Raw genomic sequence first — 17829 nt, 5'->3', positions numbered from 1 at the left:
CTCTCTCTCTCTCAGAGCATGTTTAGTTTACAGAGAGCAGGAAGCAGAGGAGTTTGTGAGTACTTACAACAATGAGATAACCAAAGTGGGATCAAATGATATTGACAGCAATGCGTTGTTAAGATATCAAAATCCACATCTTTATTATTTTATTTGTTTTTTTAAACTTGGAAGTTAAACATTCTTGTCTGCCCCATACATTCCTATCAAACGGCTCAAAGTCTTGACTGTTCAAGATATGAAGATCCAGTCCTCTATTTACTTTTGAAACTTGAAAGTTAAAAACATTCTTGTCTGTCCCATGCTTCATTTCTCCTCAGAGGACTTTGGTTTTGTGGTCTTGAATCTATAGAAAAAAAAAATCTATTGAACTTCCCCAGTAGTCTCCTTACCATGGTTTCAAGTATCGGTCTCGTATCGGCTGTATTGGATTGGTATCGGCTAAGATGATCCTCAATCCTTAATCAATCCGGATCAATTATTCATATCATTTCAGGGGTAAAATAGTAAAAAAATTAGTACTTTTAAAAAAAAACAGGGGCAAAGCTAATCAATACACACTGATCCGATCCAGATCGATATCTGCCACCTATCCTGATACCGTCCACTAAATCCATGCTCCTGACTGCTGTTATGTATGTTCAATGTGGTCACAAAGCCAATCAGATTAATTATCCAAATCTGTGAGAGAATCATCTATTGTCCTTTCTTCTATTATTATTTGCTTCCATTGGATCCATGTAACCAAATCCATTTAGTTGGGATAAAATTACTATTTTTTTTTTAAGGAAAGAAGAGTAGTATTAGGATAGAAAAGTTATCTTACAATAGCAAGTGAAGGGCTGTCGATCGTAGAGTAACAATCGGTAGCCAGCTTCCCTACCAAAGCCAAAGCCGGGTCATTGAGGCTTTTATACACAAAAGTGATAGAGCGGGATAAGTTAAATATTTTACAAAAAGTGGTGAAATAAAACAGTGGCCAAGCGCCCCTGGATGGCTGTGGAAGTAGGTGGATTAGGTTTCGGTTGGAGAACCAGACTTCGTTGATTGCCCAATGCCCTGCGTCTGCCTGTAAGAGACCATGGAGGATTCCTTCCACTTCACAGCTTCTGGGTTATCAACGTCAATATCACCTGACTCCATGAGCCTAAACTCACCCTTTGAGAGGATTCCCCAAACCCAGAGCTGAACTGAGTGCAAAAGGTTAGAAGAATTAGTGCAAACTAGAATTGTACAAAACAAAAAAAAGGGAGAGTAGGGTTTGCAGTCAGGCGTGGTGGACCATCTGTAGGCATGAAAGAAGGAGAGGTTAGTACCACATTATATAGATCAAGATCCGCAATCCAATGGTTAATATGAACCAAATACTTTATGGGTTAGGGGAAACATGAGAAAGTAAAACTTCATTCCCGTGTTTCCATATAAAATATAATGTAATGGCTATTACCGAAAATACCCATTGGTGATTCACATGTGATATGACCTTTTGAGAGAAAAAATGCAGTATCATATGGCGAAGTGAGGGATGGGAGAAATTATTCAACCTAAGCCCAAGGGGGCTAGCCAGGAAAATGTGTAAGGTGAAGTCACAATGGAGAAATAAATGATCATTCATCAAAGTTGTTACAAAATGGGCATTCCAGAGGGATTGACATCCATTTCCCGAGCCTGTCTTTGGTTGGAATACCATTATGTAATATGCGCCAAAGAGACATAGTGAATTTGGGGTGGATTTTTAATTTCCAAATAAAGGCCCACCATTTCCTAGGCATAGCATGGAGGGGCCTAGGAACCATGGGGGGGGGGGGAACATGATTGTTTTAATGATTGAAAACAGAAATAAGGAAGAAGAAGAGAGGATTTGCAACCATGGAATTAACGTGGTTCAAACTTCCATAGGAAGCTTAGTCCATGGAGGAAACCCCCAAATCAACTAGTTACTTTTGGGGGGTGATTCATTCTCCTTAAACAAAGAGAAATACATCTTATAGCCCATGATAAGTATGGTATGAATATCTGTTACATGATTGATTCTGATATTTGGGATCTTGATTCTTATCACAATGAGGTGGCTGAACCTTATCACAATGAGTTGGCTGATCCTCAAGATCTTGATCCTTGTCATAATGAGTTGGCATGTTTATCTTGCTAACAATGATCATAGAAAGCAGACAAAGGACTTAGTAAAAAAACAACCAGTGGTCGTGAGGGACCATTTCCAAGTATCGGCTTGGTCTGAAGGAGAAAAAACCCCTAAAGTCCAGGAAGCCCTAGACAAGAGGAGGTAGGGAAGAGGTTCAAAATGCCAGGAGTCACCGTGAACGAGCAGATTGACTTTATCTGAAGAGTTGATTTGCTGGGTGGTCGGGAGAAGGGAAGCTAAAGAATTCTAGTTACACCATGGGTCGAATCATAGAAAAGTATTCCCTCCATTGCCTATGTGGGCACGAACACAAGAGTGCAACTTGGGAATAATGTGTTCCACACCCAAAAGCCACGAGATTTAATGGTTTTTGGGTCAAACAAGAATCTTGTTCGAAAGTATTTCGATCACAGGGTTTGCGCCCATATTGAATCAGGTTGGGATAATAGTCTCTAGCCCTGTTTCAAAAGCAGTGCTTGGTTCTGAGTTGAGGCATTCCTAAACCCCAGACCGCCAGACTGTTTATTTTGGCAAATGGTTTTCCAGGCAATACGATGTAATTTTTTAGACTGTGCCCCCATTCCAGAATCTAGCATAGATCGAATCAATGGATTTGCAAATTTTTTAGGGGAATGCAAAGCAAGATATTAAGTATGTGGGAATGGAGCACAGTGTTGATTGGGTTAGGATCTTGCGACTAGCATAGGAGAGCATATGTGCTTTTCAGGTTTGTAATCTGTCCTTCATACGATTCACAACCTTGCCTAGACTCACAATTTTTTACCGTGGGTGGAGGAGGTCAGTTCCGAGATAGATGGCTTGGTCGAGATCTCTTTTGTCCCAGTGAGGGAACTAAGCTTGACACGCTCAAGATTAGGCACATTTTGGCTAAAGAACAATCCACTTTTATCAAAATTGATATTTTGCTCTATCAGGTCAGAGAAGAGATCCAAAACTGCCTTAATAGTCTGTAAGTCTTTCCAAAGATGCCCGACAAAAAATGAACGTGTCATTTGCGAAAAGTAGATGTTGTTCCTACTACATTATACATTATACATTATACATTATACACTTCAAGAATCAAAATTTCATGCTCCTACTACATTATACATTGTTGTTCAAATACAAGAAACCAGGAGATACCTGTATTACCATTATACACAAAAAAATGTGGGCACCAGTGTAGAGTAGGTGAACTAAAACAAAGGGTTTATCGATACAATTGAAAATCATACACTACTAGCACAGACAAAACAAAACGGCAGAAAGATGAAACAAAGGTCTGATTAATCAAAGGAGATCCTTTGCAAGCCTCAATGGTCTCTCATTTATAAATGCCACATCACTATTTGGCGAAGTAAGCAGGTGATGATCGGAGTCCTCCTCACTGTCTTCTTCTGGTGATGATGCAATAGAGTCAGACCCATCTTCTGTTGATTCGTATACGGAAAAAATAATGTCAGACAGAAAGAGAACATGTTCCAAGGAGTGATCCTGTGATGGTTCTGAACCAACATACGAGGACTCCTAGTCTGATGGTACATGCTGTGCCTCTGAACTATCAAAATAAAATGAGTCCTGTGATAGTTCTGAAACCAAAATGCAAACTCCACACCATCCCACCCCACCCAAAAAAAAGAAGAAGAGCATAGATGGTGTGTGGTATGTATATCAATGGAACCAACTTGAACAGGTTCCAAGGAGACAAGCATGGATGGCTGAAGAACCATCTGTACCCCAAAGAAAAAAAAAACTGGCAACCCAGAACTTTTAATGATTTACCAGTGTTCATGCAAGCAGATCCATTTAGCTGGCTTATGACTGGCTTGAGTTTTGAACAAATGTAAAGAATAATTCACAAACAAATAGAAGAAGGATTAAAGGAATATGAGAATAAATGCAATGGAACGAAGAATGACCAGCAATCAAAGCTGTGAAAGGACTAGTGATTAAGTGACAAAAAGCAATAGACATACATGGGCAAGTGCACACATTGAGATACTTGAATAACATACTCATTTTGCTGAGCCAATTTTCTTTTTCTTCCCTACAAGTCAAAGGAGTTGGACAAAACTATTATGGCTGTAAGCAGACTGAATTGCAGCCAGGTCTCCTCAATGTCTACATGATCATTAGGACAAAGAACCAATGGTCAACCTTCAAGGCATTAAATGGTACACTGAAACTATATGATGAATTTCTTTTTTTTCCCCTGGGTAGTTCATCAACTGAATTTCAGCAAATCAGATTTTTAACTTCATAATGGCCATCATGAGAAGCATAGAAGATTAGCTTCTCATATAAGAAAAAAATAGAGAAAATATTCAACTAATTGGTATGAAATCTTTGATCAAGAAGCAACATGGTCAGTGCCAGAAAAGAAACTGACCAGAATATGCTGGATGATCAGGTAGATGCCTAATTGCTGTAACCTGAATACTCTCTGGTAGTAGACAGTTGCAGAAAGAACCTGAAACTTCAAAAATTATCCACATCAAAATAAAGGAAAAGCCCCTATAGTTTCAAAGAAAATAAAGGAAAAAAGAAAAATAAGAAAAGGAAATCTACTGTAAATTATGCCTTTTAGTTATATGCATCCACATTGGCTAGGAGGATGCAGGCCTCATGTCTCATGCATGGACCCCAACTGACCAGTAAATAGGAACTGTCCAGAAGTCACAACTTAGGCCCAGAGAGGTTTCAGTGTAGACAAAGAATCTTCTCCCTTACCTAATCGAGCCAATCGATTTACCCAACCAGGAATACATTTTCCGGTGAGACGCGTGGAAACATCATTGGTAAAATGGTTGCAGTTCTTTGCAATTAAATGGTAGGAATCCCCGTGATATTTTCCAGCAAAATGTTCCATGAATGACCGGAACTCTGAACGGGACATATCAGTACTGCCCAATAACACTGACCGTCGGTAGATAAAACCAGGACAGCATCTTGGCTCCACTTCAAATACTCCACTCGTTGGGTACTCATGGGCTCCAAATGCATACTCCATACCATGTACTGCAAGTCAAAATGGTACGAGCACTCCATTAATGTTCACTACGAGTCATTAAATGTGTACATATATACCAAGAATAGATGTAAGCAGTATATTATGAACTTTTCTACAACATTCATTGGTAATAGTAACCATTTCATTATTATTTTAAAATGAATAACCCCTCCTAAGCAAGATTGTCTTAAATTTTTTTTTTTGGATGAATATTGTCTTAAATGTTAGATCCTGGCTTTCACATGACAACCCAGAAACCTACACTCCAAAAGAAATAACATAGGTAACATCTGCAAGTGCTAGAGATTTAGAAATGTCATCAAATGAAGCTAACGAAGCATGTAAAACAAGCATGATGAGCAAAGCCAGCAGGTTGAAGGTGCCATCTTGTAGTTACTTGCATCAAAATAATGCCAATGAAATAGATGCAACCACATGCTTAAACTCTCCTTTTCCTTTTCCCCTTCATTTGATGAAAAATTTTATGAACTTCAGAATCAATTAAACTATTAGTTTGATTTCCTAGCTGAAGAATACTTTTAGCGGGGTTCCCTATCAGACCAAAATATGTTGATTTAGCATTCATGCTACAAATAAAAGGTTCAATGATAATAAACAATAAATTGTGCAAGAAGATCCAACTAAGGTAATGTCTGTCAAGCAGGATAACAAGTTGACCATGGAAGGCCCCACTCTATTGATCTTAGATTTACAAAAAGAAATTTATTTTTAAATCAATGCACCTAAATGCCTAATACCTACACCCAATTGATTGACAACATAATAATATTTGCTAATTTCTTTATCATTCTTAGAAAAATAACAACAAGCATCAGCTGATTTAACAACTCTTGGGTTTTTGTTGTAATCAGATTTAATGACTGAGAGTTCCATAAAAGAATAGTATCTCAGGAAGTGTGAAGCATCAACAAGAGCTCAAAGCTATGAGCGCCAAGAAAGGATAGCAGTTAACTTGGCTCCTTCCTCTCTTTATAAGACACCAAATCTATATATTGTTGATAGTGCCTACAGAAAGAATCTCATGAAAAGAAAACCAAGGTGTAACCTTTTAATTTGTTAATTCATTTGATATTTTCAAAATGGATATTGTGCAAACAGAGAATATGGAGATGATGCAGATCAAATCCTATGGTTAATCATTGTCAACGGGCCATGGAGCACAATAAAAATCTAAGGTATTTTTTTCTTTAGTGTTTCTTACTTATGGTTTTGTTTGAATTTATAGTCCAAGACACAGGTTCCCCCCCCCCCCCAAAAAAAAATTTTGTCCACTCTCTCTCTCTCTCTCTCTCTCTCTCTCTCTCTCTCTCTCTTAATCTTGCACTTTGTGGGTTTTGGATTCCAAGTTTTTTTTAAGCTGGTCGATCTTCGGATTCCAATTACTGCCTTTTTTCCATCAAGGTGAGGATATCAAGCATTGCCCAAACATTTTTCCCATGGCGTTCTAAGAAATGCAAAGACAACCGCCCACAGAGACAACAGCACTTCAGAGCCATTGCACCTATCATATCAGCGCCTCCCACAACAATGTCACTCAAACTATTATGAGACATGATTTTATTCACATAGGCTCTGTCCTTGAGGATGATGAGATTTTCAAAAATGAATTTTCCAGCAACAGCAAAAGTAACCTTCACAATTCAAGAACTGAAGCTTCCAGCCTCAACATAACAAAGAACAATGCTTCTATACGACACATATAGATATAGAAGCAATAGATAAAATTCCCATACCTTCAATTCCGGAGTGGTAGATTCCAAGTCCAAACCAGTACAGGTAGTTGTTTATGGGCGTTAGATCATAGACGTTAAGGTACAACTGAGCACGATTACCTCTTCCATTACTCTGCTCCTTCGTAGCTACCGAGCGCGACAAAAACGGGCGCATGTTATAAATCCCACACCACCAATTCTCCCCAAGTCGAGTATTTCTAGAATTTCAACCTCAGCTTTTCCAAAGAAGCAAACCAACAACCCTAAACAAACCAATTGTGCAAGGAATCAGCGACAAAAAGTGAAACAACAAAAGAAAAATCGCACTGACACCAAAACAAAAACCCTAGCAGAATCAAAACCACGAGTTGAAAGACGGATTGAAGCCAGAAACCCTAGAAACCACAAAATGAGAGAGAATCAAAGGAAAAAAAGAGTGATCTTACGATGAAAGCAAGTTCAAATACCTTCTTCGATTTTCTCTTTGTTTGTAGAGATCTTAACGAGCGAAAGCCGCGAAAAGGGGAAATGGCGGCTCTCGCCCTGAGATCGGAGAAGAATGTGAGAAATTTGAGTTTCTAATGTTTGATTTCAGGAAGAGAATTATTTGAATTTTGAAATTGAGGATTCCAAAACTTGGTTAGTTGATAATTGAAGTAGAATAAGTGGCAACTGGCAAGAGAATAGAAGAAAAGAACAATGAATGTCCCTAGTAAAAGTACCAAGTTACCCCTGTTTGAATCCCTTTCAAACTGTTAAGCTATCAATTACTTAAATTAAATTAAACTTGACGTTTAGTTGTTACTTGTCAGTTGTCACCATAGATACTGGTTTTTAGTAACACATTATAGGGAAAGGGGGATGACCAAAGACACGCGGTTCACGCTTGCAAGCAAGGGTCAATTAAGCGGAACCGGCGGGTCAGATAGGGTTTAAAAACCGGGAATCCGGATACAGACCGGTCCTGGGTCTTCGGTTGGTTCCAATCCGACCCTGAATCAGAATCAGAATCAGAATCAGAATTGGTCCACATCAGCTAAAAAAAAACTTCCAAACCTTAGTTTTCGTACAGTCTCTGGCAGATCTAGATCGGCTGCGATAGAGATCGACCTGATCTGATTTTACATATTCTAGAGTCCAAATTGTTTAAAATGCCCTTTAGAACACCCTAGAATCAGAAAACAATTCTCTCCAATGCCAATCATTTACCTTTCAACTATCCCACAGCTAGAATCTGCATGAAAAATGATCCACTTTCTTAAGCATGCATGCATGCAAGAGCTGTTTCTGGGGTAAGGTTTTAAAACTCAGGATCGATCTTGGGATATCAGATTGGTATCATTTTGGGATCGGATGAATTTACATCTAGTTTTTATAAATCTATATTTTGGACCTTTTTACCCTTGGATCGTACTAGTTGATCGATATAAAATCAATCAATACTCGAGATCGATTTTGATCAATACCGATGATGAAACCGAGACCTCCCATAGCAAGTTTTCTACTACACTTTGCTCCATCCAGCCATCCAGTAGTGGTTGTAGTTGTCCTTTGTATTGTTAGTACTTGTATACTTGTAGCCTAGTAGGGAAGACTTGGCTACTACAATAAATGAGAACCTAAAATGATGTAGAAAATAATGAAAAACGCAAACAAATAATCACACAATGCATTCAAAGATTCATGTAGTCATCAAGATTGCTAACATCCATGGTAAGATGAGATTCACTTAAATATCAATGGAGAATAAATTTACAGTCGCTTGTCTTCAAATCTCTCTCAGATTGATTACAAAGAAAAATCATCGCTACAAATCTATAGTGATATCAATACATGAAAATTACCAAAATAGCTACAAATTTGCTTCGGCCTCTCAATGACCTTTTGGAATTAGCCCACTTATGTAAATAATGGAATACAAGACATCGAATCCCTGACAACTAATTAAATCACCATCAAAATAGAATCATTAGTGCTAGAACTTTCACAATTGATGGGAAGAGGGGCTACAACTAGCTAAAGCCCTAAATTGCTTCCTTGGTGGCACAATCCACTTCTATCATTGTATTTCCAAGGGTTGAACTATAGTTGTATTAAAAATATATATATATATATATATATATCATAGTTGCACCAAGTTGAATTGTCAACCAATTTTTAAACCCATGTAGCTTTTTTGGAAAGCCTTTGTAGCTCTATATAATAGAAACCACTTGAACTAAAGCTTTCCAAACTTATATATGATAATTGAGTGCTAATATAACTACCAAATGGCAAATATTTGGTAGGTTATTAAAAATTTATTTTCTCCATTAATAAGGAACTTGAAAAAATTATATTACTTTAATAGTTGTTTACTCAAATAGAGTGTTTTTTTAATTAAAACTAAGTATTGAATGCAAAACCCTTCAAGGGACTAGTCACTTATCAAGTTTCAAGTCTCACTTTTACTGTATGGCCTAACGAAATTTGGCAGCTGTCTGGGTTGCAACCAAGTACCTGAATGGAATCTCAGGGGTATGGGTGGAAAAATGCACCGTAAGTGGGTATTCTCAAACCTGCCCCTGAGATTTCATTTCCTTGGCTGTATCTTGGGGTTGCAGTCTAGCAGCAGCGAAATTTTTTCCATCATTTTATGCCTTTAAATCTTAAACTTGCAAAGATAAAATCATAGATGTTAAAGTACCACCCACCAACACCCCCTCCCACCCAAAAAAAAAAAAAATTGGATTTTCGATCAATTTTAAGAGTTTGATTTATACACATAGGAAGACGTAATTATATGCTGAAATTTATTAGAGAGATTGATGATGTTATGAACAATACTGAGCAAAAATTAAGTTCCTGTCAAGGATTTTAAGTTGGAATTTGGAGTTGAATCGATCCTGCTGATTTTGATTTGGATGAGATAGAAATTGAATATGGTTGTCCCGAAAAACCTTGGAATCAGCCCCTTAAACCTAAAAACCCAACAATCCTGGCTCAAAAAACCATAGAAATGCCCCTCGATCTAAAAACAAAGTGATCAGGTCCCAAAACCCTAGAATCTACCATTTCAAAACATTTAGAATCAAGATTGGCCATGCCATATTTTGATTGTTAATAAGCTGATTCAACATTTTTGAATGGAATTGAAAAGGAGGATCTCACTCATAATTTTATACGAATTAAGTTTTCCTTCACCTGTGGAGCCATGGGAGAAAGAAGAATCTCTTAACCATAGGTGAGGTAACCTTGTAATTTTTTCTTTTTTTTTTTGGTAAAATTTGACTTTTATATGGTCGTCCCAACACACGCACACACACAAAAAGCAAACCCTTTCTCATGCCAATCTAAGATTTTCATGGTAAGGAGGTTCTTATTGGTCAGGCCAATCTTTTGTTGCAGATAGACCTTTCCACTTTCATTCTTGAGGTTGAATCTGTAAGAATCTCATCCACACCAATGAACCCTTCCATGCTCATGTTGTTGTGATGGAAGGTTTCTTGACCTTTAGATTTATTTCATAAAAGAAAAACCAAAATTTAAATTTTACTCAATTTTCTAATAATCGGATAAGAAGAAGACAACCCTCTTTTGCTGTCATATGGATTTATGATCAAAGAATCTGTTAAATAGACAAATGAAGGACAAACAAACGTGTTTGGTTACTATGAATAGAAATTAGAGGAAAATCAAGGAGTGCAAGACCACCAATCCACCATCTTCAAATGGGTCCCATCACGTGCTTCCAATGTCGAGTGTGGTAGGCACAGTTGAAAGGAATCGGGATCGGATTGGCTGAATCGGTTGACAACTTTAGCCTGACATTTTATGGCCGATTCATGCCCTGAATAGTTATAATCTGTCTCTGATGGGTTTTGCTTTTAGGGCTATTTCTTCTTCATTCTTTGTTAAGGTAATGCACATGTGGCCTCAAAATTTTCCATTAGGCAGTCTAGTTGGTGCTCAAATTTCATTAAACATATTAACATGAGGTTTAAATGGAAATGTGATTTCTCATGACGCAATATTAAGCTTTGGAAAATAATTGAAAAGTCAAATTTCATCTTTAGTTCCACAACACAAATTACAATGATAGAATTATAAAAGTTCAGAAAATGGTGGTCATATGATTGAGATAAGACTACAAACTTATTTGCACTTACTCCAAGGGATCCTTTACGGCGGGTGATCTATTGCACCAGTCTTGAGTTAAACACATGAAAGGGGGAAACCGAAGAGGGTATGGCAATGGAATCGTCCATATAATTTTAAAATAGGAATTGGATCTCCTTTCCTGAAACACAGAAGAAAACTGAACCATTGGGTCTTGGACTTGAGCAAATACTTACTAGGCTTTCTTGGTGTCACAGCTTAATCCTTTGTCCATTATTTGGAAACATTAATGTCATTCCCATTTTTTCTTTTGGGTACTTAATAATCTTTGCCACCTGCAAAAGACTGCAACTACCATAAGCAATCAGTCTTGGTTTAGATGTCCTAGATCTACAATCATTTGCTGTCCGTAGGTTAGGACCTTGGTCTACAATAGAGAAAAGTACTATGTGATAGATCTCATTATTGGTTCGAATCCGAAACTCCAGTTGAGGAAGCCACACAGAGAAATAAGAACACCAATCTAATAAAATTATGGAAGATCGATTCGTACCTTTCACCTAGTATAGACAATCGATGTTAGTCTCCCAATTTCCCTCTCTTGGCTATGGATCTTCTACAACCACTTAGACCTCCTTGATTCTCTCACTTTAGTGGTAAAGTGGGAAAAAGTGAATAATGATTGTAGGGATCCAAAACCTAGTATTTATAATATTGTCCTACACCCAAAATCCTAAACTACAACAGGTTGGATCAACATATCCCTAAACTTGAGAGTGGACCGAACCGGTTCATGCAACTTGATTATCACTCATTTAATCAACCCGAATAATTAATTGAACACATAAATCCAACACTATGATATATACTGCAAAGAAAATGAGGTTCCAATAAAAGTCACATATCTTCTCTTACAACTAACACTGAAGATTAATGGGAGGAAGATCTCCAAGTTTGATTACAAGAAACGAAATATAGATCTCAATTCTGTTTTGTTTTCCTTCAATCATACACTGTGAAATACATTGAGAGGACTAAGATATATGTACAGTGAAAGAGTCGTGTACACAGTATACATGATACATCATCTGTAATACCTGAATAAATGGTATTAGTCTGTGCATTCCACATTCTTGCAGCCGGGTCCAACTTCTTAATGTGTTGGTTATAAGTTCATGGATGACTTAAAACTCAGAAAGAGATAAAAATACATATCACAATGGCCCAGGTGAGTATAGAGAGTGGCTGTATTGTTTCAAGCCTTTAACCACCAAGACAGTTGAAATCTGTAGCCTCAACAACATTATAATACAGGGAGGATGACTTTCCATCAAATTTTGAGACCACTTGGTGGGCAGCTAATCCACAATAATGTTTCCCCAGTCGTGCAATGCAGATATCAATCATTTTCTTGAACATATTGTCCTCTCGGATGACTGGTTGTTCGAGAAATTCAGACAATGGCATCCACTGAAAGATGGCACAAGAACACTTATCAGAAGTTTATTACAGTAGTATACAGAAGCAATCAACTAGGCTTGATTTGATAGCTCCATAAAGAAGGTATATAGTTCATGGGTTAAAGTAGAAAAGCTCAAACACCAGGGATTCATGTAGAGATAGGCCAAAACGACTTGGAAAAAACTGTATGTAGCAGGACATATTGTATTTAAACCCTTTGAAGATTTTTCAGACAGGATTAACTTATCTCAAAAATTGCAATTTTAATTTGGATATTTTCACATAGAGACAGGATTAAGTTTTCTCAAACATAGGGTCATGGGAGTGATCATATATCTAGAATGGAATATATATAGCTCTCTTATACAGAATCTTTTTCTTTTTTGACAATACACCAAATCTTATTTAGATGCAAAGATAAGAGATATAATACTAATATAACAAAACCAGTGAGCAAGGGCCACGAAACCTCAACAAGGACTGCACAAAGGGATGAGGGTCCATATACACAACACCATAGTAACCCCTGACTAGCCAATTCACCAGCTAATGAATTGAAAGATTGCATCATCCACACTTAAGAAAACTCCAATGAATTAATAATAATCAAGCTTTCCAGATTAGATGATTGGTATCTCCAAGACCATTAAAGCAACTTATACAGTTATTTTTCCACAACTAGGTTTCCATTATAACAATTAAATGAAAGATTTTACTAAGCACCACCATGTCATCAGTGATTCATTGGCAAGCCACTTCGTAATGCACAATGATGTTGAGCAATATACAAGAGATGGTGGAGTCTAATAGCGACAATTCTAGTCCATGAACGTTAATAGTAGTTTGCAATGGATTAGTAAGGATATTATAGTGTAACAGTTCACATATAAATTAATTGTTTTAGGTGGTGGTAGGTGGTAGCAGATGAATGCAGTAAAAGGTAGCAAGAGACATTGAGAATATAAAGCCACTTCTCTTTAGATATGGTGAAAATAATTACCTTGGCAGCTTGAATTTCAAGATCATCTACTTTGATCTCAGTTGATAATGGTCTTAGCATGCATATGAAGAACAAATCCGACTTTCTGAAAGCCACATTGTGTGCATGTCTGCAATTGAAGTCATATAGATCAAGTTAAAACATTGAAACTTCAAAATGCAAATATTAGTAGGCACTCGATTGTGATAATCTGAAAAGGAAAGAAGATAATAAGTCAGCATGAAGGAAAAAAACTCAGACTCAGGCAACACGGAAATGCAAATTTTTTGGACGAAGAATGGATCCGAAATCGATTTGGTCATAGTTAGGAAGAATCAACATCAAAATTAAATACTAGATACTGAAGATTGAGGTAGCCAACCAAATTCTGGTCTACACTTCAAATAGTTGGATGACTTGGGCCTCTTTTCCGAGTGATAGTGAATGAAAAAACATATCACTAACCGGTCCAGTAACTAGATCAGGGGAAAGACTTCATATGGCCCACTATTTAAAAAAAAAATAGTGTGTGCAAATACATGTTTGACACTCCTCACCCTAAAAGTAGAAGAACTATGTGCTCCATGTCAATTAAAAGCAGTACAACTTGACCACTCCTCACCCTCCCCTTTGGTATTTTCAGTTTTTAGATTTCCATCTCAAAAGGCCGGTCGTAAAGTGAAGGAACTACCAGGTATATGAATGGAATGGGCATCCTACTCACCGAATCAATGACACAAAACTTTATCACTTCAATAAAATATAAGTAGACAGGACGTATTACCTAAAAGCAATCACTTCCAGAAATTCTGTATCAATCTGCAATGCCATCAAGAAATGCAGTCAATTAACAAGGACAGTCTTTGTTAAACTGTGAATATTGGATGTAATATTATTGATTTTTTATATTGATATGAAATAAACCAGAAATAAACAGAGCTGCTAGGGAAAAAAAATTATAAAGTTATTGGATCCTTACACCAGTTTCCTCCTTGACTTCTCTTACAACTCCAGTAAAAATCTCCTCTGACTGTTTATAAGATCAACAAGACAGTTAGAAAGGAATAGGATAGATAACTCTAAGTTTGGACATGATTGCAAGTCAGTGATATGTTATTTAAGGTGCGTTTGAACCCATGGGTGAGGAATGAACCTACACCACTTTAGAAACTTGAGAAGCCGGCATAATGCTTTGTCAATTTTCTGGTAAGTTGCAACCAGACTGGGATCCAAAGCTCCAAATATTTGAAGTACAAGGAAAACTCCATAAGTTTAACATAATTTTCCAGCATACCTCAAGAATGAAACCTGTCGGTAATTTCCAAGAGCCAACATATGCTGGGGCACAATGCTTCTCTTGAACAACAAGGACCTGAAGATAGTTATCATAAATTTGAATTTGCATCGGAAAGATAATATTATTGGAACACACTAATTAAGCATAAGAAATTGAGCAAATTTGTAGATATACTAATCAAATTGAATAAGGTGCATTCAAGCTTCAAGAGAGAACTAATTTTAAGTTGTCTTCATTTTACCTCATTTTTGTCATTTATAGCAAATCCCCCAACTCCCACTTGATGCGAAGCATTAGCAGGAAGCAGATCAGGTCCTCCAGGAATCCAGTATGTCAACATTATGTATTCTCGCTCTGCATGATGGTACTGGAAACCTTGCTGCCATCATTTAAGCTTTCAGAAACATCGAATACAAAAACAAACCCAAAATGCAGGTAAGTCAGCATTTTTTCACTGAGCACCATTGGTAAAAGTATCCAATGGCGTTAAAGACTGATTGTACCTCACAGAAGCCTGAAAGAGGGGTTACATATAAGTTCCATTCTATTATTTTATGTTCTTCAAATAAAGATTTTGCGACTTCAAAGATTACCTTCACTGCAATAGGAACAAGCTCAGATTGTTCCAGAGGTATCTTGAGCCAAACTCCCTTCTTTCCCTATGATGGAATCATGTGAAATTTTAGTAAGTACACACAGGTTTGTCAGCTGACTCAAAACAAGGAAGAAGATAAATATTACAAAAAATGACATTCCATTTTTTTAAAACCTAGAAACATCAGACGATGAAGTCATATAGCCAACCCAAAGTAGTTGTGATAAAGGTTAGGTTAAGTTGAATGTGCATTGGCAGTTGCCATATGTGTGACACCAAAAGCAGAGCAGCTTTTTGCAAGCCTCCGAATGAGTCATAGTTTATGAAGAACAGTATTAAGCAGGGAAATTCACAGACCAGGTACAGTTTAGGGACCAATGAAAGATCATATAATTTCATAACATATCAATTCCAACACCCATACCAACAAATCATTAATTCAATAGATACTATGGTCTTGCGGAAAATGAAAAGTTACCTCTCGTTTCCAACGAGAAAGAGAAGACTGCAAGATAGAAGCGAAGGTATGTGGATTAGAAGGTAATCTTTCTGAATTGACAACAATTCCCTCATATTCATCTTCGAAGGCATCAAGTACACTTGTTTCTCTAGAAAAAAGAATTGAGCTTGCCTCAATTGCTCCTAATATCTGAGATGAACCATTTACCACTGCAAGTTTATCTTGCCTAACTGAATTGATAGCTTGGCTTGAAGTTCTTGTAGTTGAATAAGAAGCCTTCAGAAAAATACCTGTGCAAGGAAATTGTAAATGAGAGTAGGAAAAAATGCTTCCACTTAAATTTCCTAATATTGATGCCAATACAGACCAATTAGGTGAGCAAGTGATATAACTATATAAAACTAATATTTCAAAGCAAATAAGCCCATTGTTACACACACGGCCAAGGATTAGAAACCAATAGCTAGGACTCAAACCATAAAGTCAAAAATTTCACGAGTACTCTATCTTACTCCTATAGCTGGCTCTCCAATCCTTCCAACAAGAGCAAAGAATTTGAAAGAAATTTCAAATCGCCAAAAGCATCAAGCTCATGGATTGCAAGATTGTTCATGAAGTTCCAAAATTATACAGTTAGCAGGTGAGGGAGAACAATCTATGGTTATTTCACTCTTTACCAAAAGAATAGAACTGGGAAATGTAGATCTTTAGCTGACATTCACAAACTCAACCAACTGTGGATTCCAAACAAGCTAAGTTCTATAAATGCAGTTCAGGACAAGCAAATTCCAACTATGCAAAAATAGTGAAGTGTCTCAAAGTAGAAACAGGATACCAATCCAAACTAACAGAACAAAGTACAAATTTTACCTCTGCAAGAACAGAACTGTCGTGTGATTTTAACACCACCCAGATGCCCTGGAAACAGATTTGAGAAAGCCCTACCTTCCAAGCGCACTATCTTCGGCGCAGATAAAGTTCTCATATCAAACAATTGTTGCCCCATCACTAACAACAACACCCTAGCTCCAATGCAGTCCGATTCTATATAAATAATCCAAGAACAAACAAAGCAAAGGGAAAATCTAAATCCTATGTTCCTCCCTCCCTGAGAAAATCAAAATTCAAGTAGCACTTGTTGCTCAAGAACAAACGACTAACATGAAAGGTAAGAAGCTCTGATAAAAGCTTTAGGTAGAACCAAAACAGTCACAGAACCCATGATCAAATTTGGTAGAAAACGACTCAAGATATAATCAACTCAGACCAATTTTTTAGCAGCTATAAAATCCAAAACTCAGAATTTGTGAAGTGGGTTCTTGCTTGTTTAAGTTGTCTGAAATGGGCTTCGTGTAAGAGAGACATCCATTGCCGAACTTGAAATTTCAAGAAAAAAGAGGAGTGCACTATGTAGCCAGAGACTCAAGAGCACAGAACTCATGATTCAGAGAGGACGACACAAAGAACTTATAGGAGGGAGGGAGAGCGAGACTGTAAAAGTGTGTAGGAAATTAAAATGAGTTAAACGCATAACGGATGCACGTGGACCGCATAAAAGCACGTGAAGCTCATGAGCTTTTTGAGAGGGATGGCTGGTAGGTAGGTCCCGCTAGGAGAACTATTTCGAATTTAACTGCAGATTTGCTATTACAGAGATCTCCATCCAACGGTAGATTTTCGGGTTATCTTTGCTGTTGCAGAGTATTGTATCACTTCCTTGATATATTATTAATTTACAATTTGTTCTTTTGGAGAAATATTTTCTATTTTTTCGGTTAACATTTTCTGATGGATGTGTGGTGGAGGGTTTTGGGGTCCATGTCTTATCGCTAAAAGATGATTTACACATAGCATGCATTTATTGGGCATTGTAGGATCAATGGCCAACCTACTCCTAAGATAGGGGAACATTATATACACCCGTATGTGACTAGAGTTGATCTAGAGACCTCCAGGAATAGGATTCTACTAGCTAATGCTGCTACCAGTGCGCTAGGCACTGGAAACGCACTGGAATGACTACTAGTGAGATTGGGAATCACCCATGGGAATT

The 17829-nt window shown here is 37.3% G+C and overlaps 2 protein-coding genes across 9 annotated transcripts; both read right to left on the bottom strand.

The window, feature by feature from the left end:
• Nucleotides 1-3215: 3215 nt before the first annotated feature.
• LOC122092861 (deSI-like protein At4g17486) lies at nucleotides 3216-7553 on the bottom strand. Of its 8 annotated transcripts, none has more exons than XM_042663158.1 (5): nucleotides 7354-7553; nucleotides 6908-7149; nucleotides 4874-5161; nucleotides 4533-4619; nucleotides 3216-3701 (listed from the first exon to the last, which is right to left on the bottom strand). In XM_042663158.1, exons 2-5 carry the CDS (start codon nucleotides 7059-7061, stop codon nucleotides 3472-3474), a joined length of 759 nt encoding a protein of 252 aa, XP_042519092.1. In that variant the 5' UTR covers nucleotides 7062-7149; nucleotides 7354-7553; the 3' UTR covers nucleotides 3216-3471. The 8 variants fall into 8 exon arrangements, with proteins under 8 accessions (XP_042519092.1, XP_042519096.1, XP_042519093.1 ...); XM_042663162.1 differs by having other exon boundaries at nucleotides 3216-3540; nucleotides 7354-7552; XM_042663159.1 differs by having other exon boundaries at nucleotides 4533-4613; nucleotides 7354-7552.
• Nucleotides 7554-11959: 4406 nt separating this feature from the next.
• Nucleotides 11960-17257, bottom strand: LOC122093499 (nudix hydrolase 8-like). Its single transcript, XM_042663845.1, has 9 exons — nucleotides 16647-17257; nucleotides 15795-16066; nucleotides 15315-15380; nucleotides 14963-15100; nucleotides 14719-14796; nucleotides 14404-14454; nucleotides 14209-14243; nucleotides 13446-13554; nucleotides 11960-12454 (listed from the first exon to the last, which is right to left on the bottom strand). The coding sequence occupies exons 1-9, from the start codon at nucleotides 16780-16782 to the stop codon at nucleotides 12248-12250; spliced, it is 1092 nt and encodes a 363-aa protein (XP_042519779.1). The 5' UTR covers nucleotides 16783-17257; the 3' UTR covers nucleotides 11960-12247.
• Nucleotides 17258-17829: the final 572 nt, after the last annotated feature.

The sequence above is a fragment of the Macadamia integrifolia genome, chromosome 11 (assembly GCF_013358625.1).
Source record: "Macadamia integrifolia cultivar HAES 741 chromosome 11, SCU_Mint_v3, whole genome shotgun sequence".
Taxonomy (NCBI): domain Eukaryota; kingdom Viridiplantae; phylum Streptophyta; class Magnoliopsida; order Proteales; family Proteaceae; genus Macadamia; species Macadamia integrifolia.
The sequence above is the reverse complement of the archived record's forward strand: the minus strand, read 5'-3'. Positions and strand labels throughout refer to the sequence as shown.

What these genes read in the sequence shown, in the direction of transcription:
- LOC122093499 (XM_042663845.1), bottom strand. Translation starts at nt 16,782, where the DNA reads ATGGGGCAACAATTGTTTGATATGAGAACTTTATCTGCGCCGAAGATA. An exon ending in CGACAGGTTTCATTCTTGAG is followed by an intron (nt 14,455 to 14,718) that starts GTATGCTGGAAA and finishes TCTTATAAACAG; the next exon opens with TCAGAGGAGATTTTTACTGG. An exon ending in TTGAAATTCAAGCTGCCAAG is followed by an intron (nt 12,455 to 13,445) that starts GTAATTATTTTC and finishes GCCATCTTTCAG; the next exon opens with TGGATGCCATTGTCTGAATT.
- LOC122092861 (XM_042663158.1), bottom strand. Translation starts at nt 7,061, where the DNA reads ATGCGCCCGTTTTTGTCGCGCTCGGTAGCTACGAAGGAGCAGAGTAAT. An exon ending in CTACCACTCCGGAATTGAAG is followed by an intron (nt 5,162 to 6,907) that starts GTATGGGAATTT and finishes TTTGACTTGCAG; the next exon opens with TACATGGTATGGAGTATGCA. An exon ending in TGATCATCCAGCATATTCTG is followed by an intron (nt 3,702 to 4,532) that starts GTCAGTTTCTTT and finishes TTATTTTGATAG; the next exon opens with TTCAGAGGCACAGCATGTAC.